Genomic DNA, 9,055 nt, shown 5'->3' with positions numbered 1-9,055 from the left:
TGTTCCCCCTCCTTTTGGGGAGCTGCCCCTTTTACTTTGTCCTGATTTAATTTGAGTTTGTTTATTTGGTTTGACCTAAAAAGAGGCCAAGAGCTGCGAGCGCAGACTGGGGATTCGAACCTGCCACCCTCCCTCCGTTAAATTCCAGCACGTGAACAACCTCCGGCTCCCAACGGGCGGGAGTTTAAAAACAAGGAAGGAGACGTCGCGCGCGCACTGCGGGCGCACGCGCAGTCGGGCCAGCGACGATCAGGCCGAGCCCAGTGCGAACGCGAGGCGGCACGGGAAGAGTTGTTGTCGTTTCTTCTCCTTCTTCCCTCCCCCCCCGCCGGCCCCGAAGCTTCCGGCAGGTAAAGCGCATGACGTCACAGGCCGGCAGGTGAGTCCGCGCGCGCATCCCAGAGCTGGGGGAGGGACGGCTGAGGTGAGACTGGCTGGAAAGATGGCTCCAGGTGGGCGTCCAGCACCAAGAGGGGCAAAGCAGGCCTTGCTCTTCTCCGCCCTCTACTTCTTCCTTACCCGCGACGTCCAGGCGGTACCGGAGCCTGGCTTGTGGAGACAGACGGTGACGCCGGTGAGTGAATTATTATTTAAGTTGCTGGTATTTTTTCGCACTCCGGGCTGATGGCGGCAGCCGGAGTCCGAGTGCCGCCTGCTGCTGAGTCGCTTTCGCCCCCTCATCCTGGCCGGGATCCGACTTGCGATGTAAAATCTGATTTGTAGAATAACTCCTGTACCCGTCAGGGATGGTGTGGCGTCTTGGTCCGGGGTCGCCAACTGCTGCGCCGGCAGCACCCACAGTAACCAAAACACAGCTCGTCAACGTTATTCTGTTCACGCATTTCAAATATAAGTTTAATTATTCGTGTCACAAGTGTCACATTAACAGTGCGATGAAGGTACTGTGGAAGCCCCCCAGTTGCCACACACCGGCACCTGTTTGGGTACACTGGGGAAGAGTATAGCCAATGCACCTAACCAGCACCTCTTTCAGGCTGTGGGAGGAAACCCACAATGTAAATGTCTGTACATTTTGTGTGTGTAAGAAATAGGCCTCAGTAAGTGGAAAAACTACTGCCCAGATAGAACATGGGGAAGATCCACCCACAATACGACCAGGCATATGAAACATCAACTGAAAAATCTAGATCTACCAAGCTGCTGTGTGCACACCCACTGTTCAGTCTGTACATTCTCATTTCAAACAAGAACACAGAATCATGAAATTGTTATGGTGCTGAAGGAAGCCATTCAGCCCTTCATGTCTGCACAGGCTCTCTGAATGAAAGTTATGACTCAGTGCCATTCTCCTGCACATTATTTCTATTTAAATAATCACTTAATGCCCTTTTGAATGCCTCGATTGAACCTGCCTTTGCTGCATGTCCAGGCAGTGCATTCTTGACCTGAACTATTGCTGTGTGAAAAAGTTTGTTTTTCACATCACATTTTTTTTAAAAAATCGTTTTCAATCTGTGTTCTCTGGTTCTTGATCCTTTTGTGAGCAGGAACAATTTCTCCTTAATAAAGATTTGGCTACTATATATAGAACATAGAACAGTACAGCACAGAACAGGCCCTTCAGCCCACGATGTTGTGCCGAGCTTTATCTGAAACCAAGATCAAGCTATCCCACTCCCTATCATCCTGGTGTGCTCCATGTGCCTATCCAATAACCGCTTAAATGTTCCTAAAGTGTCTGACTCCACTATCACTGCAGGCAGTCCATTCCACACCCCAACCATATGATGTTTCTGATACACATCTCAAACAGTAGTGGTTGTTTGCCGCTGGATAATTTATTGGACTGTTATTTGATTTTGAATAATTTTGAGAAATAATGATTGATTGATTGGCTAGGCCTTTCTGTTATTCATTGAAATAATGGCGGCTGAGGAGCGACTTTAAAATTATTTGGGGCCGAGGTAGAGCAAAAAGAAGGACCCCTTGGCAGAGAGATCAACAGCAAAGGAACAGGGCAGAGTAGAATTTTAAAGTAATTGGCAGAAACCTTAGATGGGCATTAAGGATTTATTTTCACTTTGAGCATGTATGAGACAGCTGCAATGGAGTGTCTGGAACTCTCAACAAGAAAAAGTTGTAGAGGGAGAAATTTTAATCAAATTTAACCCATATTTTGATATGCATTTGTAATGCCAGAACTGACCAGACTACAGATCAAGAGCTGGAAAGTGGGATTCAGCTGGATAGGATCTTTGGCAGCACACACATGATAAGTGAAATGACTTCCTGCACAGTAAATTTCTAATTGTATACAGCAGTGTGGTTCAGTAGCATTAGTCGAAATGCATTGATTCATGCATTTAATTACTATAATGTGTGAAATTTGTACCTAGTGATTGACCAACAAAGATGAAAATCATGTAAATTTTCTCTTTCACAAAATTATACATTGCAAACAGGGTTGTCTTGGTTTAAATAATTAGATTGGTAAATTCAAATGGGGGATATCTCATCATACTACACGGAAGGAGGATATTTGTCCCTTCAAGATATTGTTGTACAGGTTTTGGCTTTGTGGTCACAAGCATATACTACAGATTCTAAGGAAACAAAATGAAGCGTGGTATAATTTTCTTTTTCATTTTAACACAATTCAATTTTTGGCACACAAAGATCTTAATGTCTTGACTTAGTTTTTATCCATTAAGTAGACAGTAGTGCTATATAAGTAATCCCTTTTCCAGCTGCATTCATATACGTTCATACAGGACAACCAAATCTGTGTAAATAGGACTGAATGTCTGTGCTTTTGAGGGTCAGATTGCCAGGTCTAGTAGTTTGCACATTTGATAGTCCTGATGCAGGAAGAAGGAAATCAAATTTCAGCAAACTTAATCATTAATGATGTTACGTATAATCTGAAAAGTTCACAACTGCTGAAGGTGACAAATTGGCTTATAAAGTTTGTCTGAGAATTTCAGCCATTCCCAATGACAAAGATTTTCATGCTTCAACACTCTCATCACTCTTTTAGTAATACATTTTAAATTCTCTTCATGAACCTCCCAAGCAATGGGTATAGATTTTTCCTTTTCATTGCACCAAAAATATTCATTAATTTTAAAACCTCTGCTAAATCGTCTTAACATTTTTATGCCACATGAAACAGTCGTCATATCTCGAGGCTCTAGTTATAACAGTTTGCCATTCAAGTAAATCTATACACTCTGACCTTGATATCCTTTCTATTTTCAATTTTTCTACACTATTCATCACTACTCTGTTTAAGCCCATTTGGAGCATTGTGGAAAGAGATCCAAATTTCTGCTATCATTTGTGTGGGGGAAAGAAAATCCTGGATGGTATAGCTCCAGTTTTATGATACATGGCTCAAGCTGAGAGGGGCGAAGTATAACTCAGACATCAGAGGGACGTTTTTTACACAGAGGGTGGTGGGGGCCTGGAATGCGCTGCCAAGTAAGGTGGTGGAGGCAGGCACGCTGACATCGTTTAAGACTTACCTGGATAGTCACATGAGCAGCCTGGGAATGGAGGGATACAAACGATTGGTCTAGTTGGACCAAGGAGCGGCACAGGCTTGGAGGGCCGAAGGGCCTGTTTCCTGTGCTGTACTGTTCTTTGTTCTTTATGTCCCCTTTTTTCTTGATTTGTCCACCAAAGGGAATTATGTGGATGCAGAAAAACTTTCAAATCTTTTTAACATTTGAAGCAGCTCAATTCACCCTTCAATCTCCTATACCCAAGTGAATACAAGCCCGGTTTGTGCAACCTGCCCTCATAATTTACACTTCTGATCAAAGTTCCAGTATCATTCTGCTGTGTGCTGCACTGTCTTAAAAGCCAATCAATCTTCCCTGAGATGTGATCCCCAAAACCCTGAAGGCTTCTGACCAAGTTTCAATATGAAGTATGACTTCCACCCCTTTCAATCGAACCACCTTGTAATAGCCAATATTCTATCAGTACTTTTTTTTGTACCTGTCTACTGAATTCTATTTTGTGTACTGGAGCTCCCAATTCTATTTTGTGTACTGGAGCTCCCAAATCTCTCTGCTGTACTATTCCTAGTTTTTCAATTCTCCATAGCATGAAAGACTTCTAAATCATTCAACACTGATGCCCATGTCAAGTCCTTCTCACTGATCACTCCTGTTCTCACTGAGCTCCAGTGGCTCGGGTCACACAACACCTCCAATTTAAAATTCTCATCCTCGTGTTTGTGTTTAATGGCCTTGTCCTTTCCTGACTCAAAGCTTCTCCAGTTCTACAACCTTGTGCAACCTGCCCTCATAATTTACACTTCTGATCAAAGTTCCAGTATCATTCTGCTGTGTGCTGCACTGTCTTAAAAGCCAATCAATCTTCCCTGAGATGTGATCCCCAAAACCCCTGAAGGCTTCTGACCAAGTTTCAATATGAAGTATGACTTCCACCCCTTTCAATCGAACCACCTTGTAATAGCCAATATTCTATCAGTACTTTTTTTTGTACCTGTCTACTGAATTCTATTTTGTGTACTGGAGCTCCCAATTCTATTTTGTGTACTGGAGCTCCCAAATCTCTCTGCTGTACTATTCCTAGTTTTTCAATTCTCCATAGCATGAAAGACTTCTAAATCATTCAACACTGATGCCCATGTCAAGTCCTTCTCACTGATCACTCCTGTTCTCACTGAGCTCCAGTGGCTCGGGTCACACAACACCTCCAATTTAAAATTCTCATCCTCGTGTTTGTGTTTAATGGCCTTGTCCTTTCCTGACTCAAAGCTTCTCCAGTTCTACAACCCTGCCGAGATCTTTGATTGTCTGGCTTAGGTCTCATGTACTTCTTTGCTCCACCATTGATGGCTGTATCTTCAACTATATGCTTTTCATGCCCTGGAATTTCTCTCTCAATACTCTGCCTCTCCACTTTCCTTTTAAGATTATCTTTATGCCATTTCTTTAACTAAGCTTCTTGTCTCATCTCCTGATGTTTATTTCCCTGACCGGCAATTCTGTTTTCATTGATTATGCCTCTGTGAAGCATTTTGGTATGTTTTTCTGTTTAAAGATATTTTGTCGCTGCAAGTTGTTCTTGCAACTCTATTGCCATCTCTGATCACTGTCTCAAGCTAAATTAGACTATTTGTAACCTCTCCATCCTATTTAACCCTGAGCTGTGCTTCAGATGTAAGCTGTCCCATTGCAATATTTAAAACAAGCAGTCTCCTAAATAATATTTATCTTTCAACCATCATTGCATTTATCTCTGAACAATCATCACATAAACAGATTATCTGATCATTGTCACACAGTTGTTTTTGGGAGGTTATTGTGCGCCTATTGGCTGCCAAGTTTCCTACATTACAGCACTGATTATGTTTCAAAAGTGCTTCATTGGCTGTAAAGTACTTTGGGATGTCTGGTGGTCATGAAAAGTATTATATAAATCCAAGTCTTTCTTTCATATACAAAGTTGGTCCAGGAATGAGACTTCACTTACATGACTCACATAGATAGATTGGAAAAGCTGTAGTGGTTATCCTTGGAGAAGAGAAGTTGAGCTAAGATTTGATAGAAGTGCTGAAAATCATGATGGGCCTAGACAGAATAGTTAGAGAGGAACTGTTTCCATTGGTGAAAGGCCTGAGAACCAGTTTAAAGTTTGTTGTTTATTTATTAGTGTCACAAGTAGGCTTACATTAACGATGCAATGAAGTTATTGTGAAAATCCCCTCATCACCAAATTTTGGCGCCTGTTCGGGTACGCTGAGGGCGAATTTAGCATGGCCAATGCACCTAACCAGCACATCTTTCGGACTGTGGGAGGAAACCAGAGCACTTAAGACCATAAGACATAGGAGCGGAAGTAAGGCCATTCGGCCCATCGAGTCCACTCCACCATTCAATCATGGTTGATTTCAACTCCATTTACCCGCTCTCTCCCCATAGCCCTTTATTCCTCGAGAAATCAAGAATTTATCAATTTCTGTCTTGAAGACGCTCAACGTCTCGGCCTCCACAGCCCTCTGTGGCAATGAATTCCACAGACCCACCACTCTCTGGCTGAAGAAATTTCTCCTCATCTCTGTTCTAAAGTGACTCCCTTTTATTCTAAGGCTGTGCCCCCGCGTCCTAGTCTCCCCTGTTAATGGAAACAACTTCCCTACGTCCATCCTATCTAAGCCGTTCATTATCTTGTAAGTTTCTATCAGATCTCCCCTCAACCTCCTAAACTCCAATGAATATAATCCCACGATCCTCAGACGTTCATCGTATGTCAGGCCTACCATTCCTGGGATCATCCGTGTGAATCTCCGCTGGACCCGCTCCAGTGCCAGTATGTCCTTCCTGAGGTGTGGGGCCCAAAATTGCTCACAGTACTCCAAATGGGGCCTAACCAGTGCTTTATAAAGCCTCAGAAGTACATCCCTGCTTTTGTATTCCAAGCCTCTTGAGATAAATGACAACATTACATTTGCTTTCTTAATTACGGACTCAACCTGCAAGTTTACCTTTAGAGAATCCTGGACTAGGACTCCCAAGTCCCTTTGCACTTTAGCATTATGAATTTTGTCACCGTTTAGAAAATAGTCCATGCCTCTATTCTTTTTTCCAAAGTGTACGACCTCGCACTTGCCCACGTTGAATTTCATCAGCCACTTCTTGGACCACTCTCCTAAACTGTCTAAATCTTTCTGCAGCCTCCCCACCTCCTCAATACTACCTGCCCCTCCACCTATCTTTGTATCATCGGCAAACTTGGCCAGAATGCTCCCAGTCCCGTCATCTAGATCGTTAATATATAAAGAGAACAGCTGTGGCCCCAACACTGAACCCTGCGGGACACCACTTGTCACCGGTTGCCATTCTGAGAAAGAACCTTTTATCCCAACTCTCTGCCTTCTGTCTGACAGCCAATCGTCAATCCATGTTAGTACCTTGCCTCGAATACCATGGGCCCTTATTTTACTCAGCAGTCTCCCGTGAGGCACCTTGTCAAAGGCCTTTTGGAAGTCAAGATAGATAACATCCATTGGCTCTCCTTGGTCTAACCTATTTGTTATCTCTTCAAAGAACTCTAACAGGTTTGTCAGGCACGACCTCCCCTTACTAAATCCATGCTGACTTGTCTTAATCCGACCCTGCACTTCCAAGAATTTAGAAATCTCATCCTTAACGATGGATTCTAGAATTTTGCCAACAACTGAGGTTAGGCTAATTGGCCTATAATTTTCCATCTTTTTTCTTGTTCCCTTCTTGAACAGTGGGGTTACAACAGCGATTTTCCAATCCTCTGGGACTTTCCCTGACTCCAGTGACTTTTGAAAGATCATAACTAACGCCTCCACTATTTCTTCAGCTATCTCCTTTAGAACTCTAGGATGTAGCCCATCTGGGCCCGGAGATTTATCAATTTTCAGACCTTTTAGTTTCTCTAGCACTTTCTCCTTTGTGATGGCAACCATATTCAACTCTGCCCCCTGACTTTCCTGAATTGTTGGGATATTACTCATGTCTTCTACTGTGAAGACTGACGCAAAGTACTTATTAAGTTCCTCAGCTATTTCCTTGTCTCACTTGGAGGAAACCGGTGCAGACTCCGCACAGGCAGTGACCCAACCTGGAAATCGAACCTGGGTGCCTGGAGCTGTGAGACAGCAGTGCTAACCACCGTGCTACCCAAAGAGCATTCATATATTAGGGTGAATAGCAAAAATAAAAGGAATGACAACGTGATGAAAGAACCTTTTTGCAGCGAGTGGTTAAAGGTCTGGAATTCACGACTTGAGAATAAGGTGGAACTGGATTCAATTGTGGCTTTTGAAGGGGAATTGGATAAACAGCTAGAGAGAGAAAATTTATAGTTATGGAGAAAGTTAAGGAGTGGGACTAACCGATTTGCTCTTGCATAGAGCTGGCAAAGACAGCAGGCCAAATGGCTGCCACTTGTGTTGTAATTAAAGTGTTAAATGCATGATAGATAAAAAATACTTCATAAAGAAACTGGTATGCATCTAATGTAAATGCAAATTGAACAAGTTTGGTTGATTACATTTAAAAGGTAACTTGTATTCATCTTCCAAGGTCAGAGTTAAAAGTATAAACATTGAATGATGAATGAGCCATCTCTGGACCTCTTGGTAGAGCAGGTTGTCTATCATTATCTCAACAATAGCTTGAAGAGGGTCAAAAATGGCTGCTCAGCATCCCTGGATATAGAGTTTTCAGGCAGTGTAGTGTTGCGAGGTTGAGTAGAATCAGCTCTGACGAAGTATCATTAAGACTCGAAATGTTGGCTGTACTCTCTACAGATGCTGTCAGACCTGCTGAGAATTTCCAGCATTTTTCTGTTTTTGTGTTGGGTAATTGTAGATTGCGAGGCAGGAAGTCTGAATTTTGTGTTTGTAAAATTGTAATGTGCTAGGGGGGAAAGCATTGTGTGATCTCCTGAAAAGGTGGCGCTTTTTCTGTGCTTAGAGTATTAAAATGCAAGTACCCAGAGAGCCCAAACTGAAACATTATTGCAAGGCCAAGCAGCAGTTTTACTAAGACAATAAGCTTTTGAATTTAGCCAATCAATTTGAATCAGGCACTTAGATCTGCAACTGGATCCTGAGCTTCTTAACCCACAAACCACAATCACTAGGATAGGTAACAACACCACCTCCACGATCATCCTCAACACTGGTGCCCCACAAGGCTGTGTTCTCAGCCCCGACCTATACTCCTTATACACCTATGATTGTATGGCCAAATTTCCCTCCAACTTGATTTTCAAGTTTGCTGACGACACCACTGTAGTGAGTCGGATCTCAAACAATGATGAGACAGAGTACAGGAATGAGACAGAGAATCTGGTGAACTGGTGCGACAACAGTAATCTCTCCCTCCATGTCAACAAAATGAAGGAGATGGTCATCGACTTCAGGAAGCGTAGTGGAGGACATGCCCCTGTCTACATCAATGGTAGTCATGATGTGGAGATGTCAGCGTTGGACTGGGATAAACACAGTAAGAGTTTTAACAACACCAGGTTAAAGTCCAAGAGGTTTAGCTCCGAAAGCTAATGGCATTTGCTACCAAAT

At 43.0% G+C, this 9,055-nt stretch overlaps 1 protein-coding gene across 5 annotated transcripts in view; it reads left to right on the top strand.

The window, feature by feature from the left end:
• Positions 1-236: 236 nt before the first annotated feature.
• tmem87b (transmembrane protein 87B) overlaps positions 237-9,055 on the top strand; it is a 60,913-nt gene continuing 52,094 nt past the window's right edge. For 4 of the 5 annotated variants that reach the window (XM_078212271.1, XM_078212270.1, XM_078212273.1 and 1 more), the window contains exon 1: positions 237-574. In XM_078212271.1, the coding sequence (XP_078068397.1) occupies positions 443-574 (132 nt within the window). In that variant the 5' untranslated portion in view covers positions 237-442. The remainder of the gene's footprint in view (positions 575-9,055) is intronic. The other variant, XM_078212274.1, reaches the window with a different exon arrangement.

This window comes from Mustelus asterias, chromosome 5, assembly GCF_964213995.1.
Source record: "Mustelus asterias chromosome 5, sMusAst1.hap1.1, whole genome shotgun sequence".
In the NCBI taxonomy this organism is placed as follows: domain Eukaryota; kingdom Metazoa; phylum Chordata; class Chondrichthyes; order Carcharhiniformes; family Triakidae; genus Mustelus; species Mustelus asterias.
The sequence above is the reverse complement of the archived record's forward strand: the minus strand, read 5'-3'. Positions and strand labels throughout refer to the sequence as shown.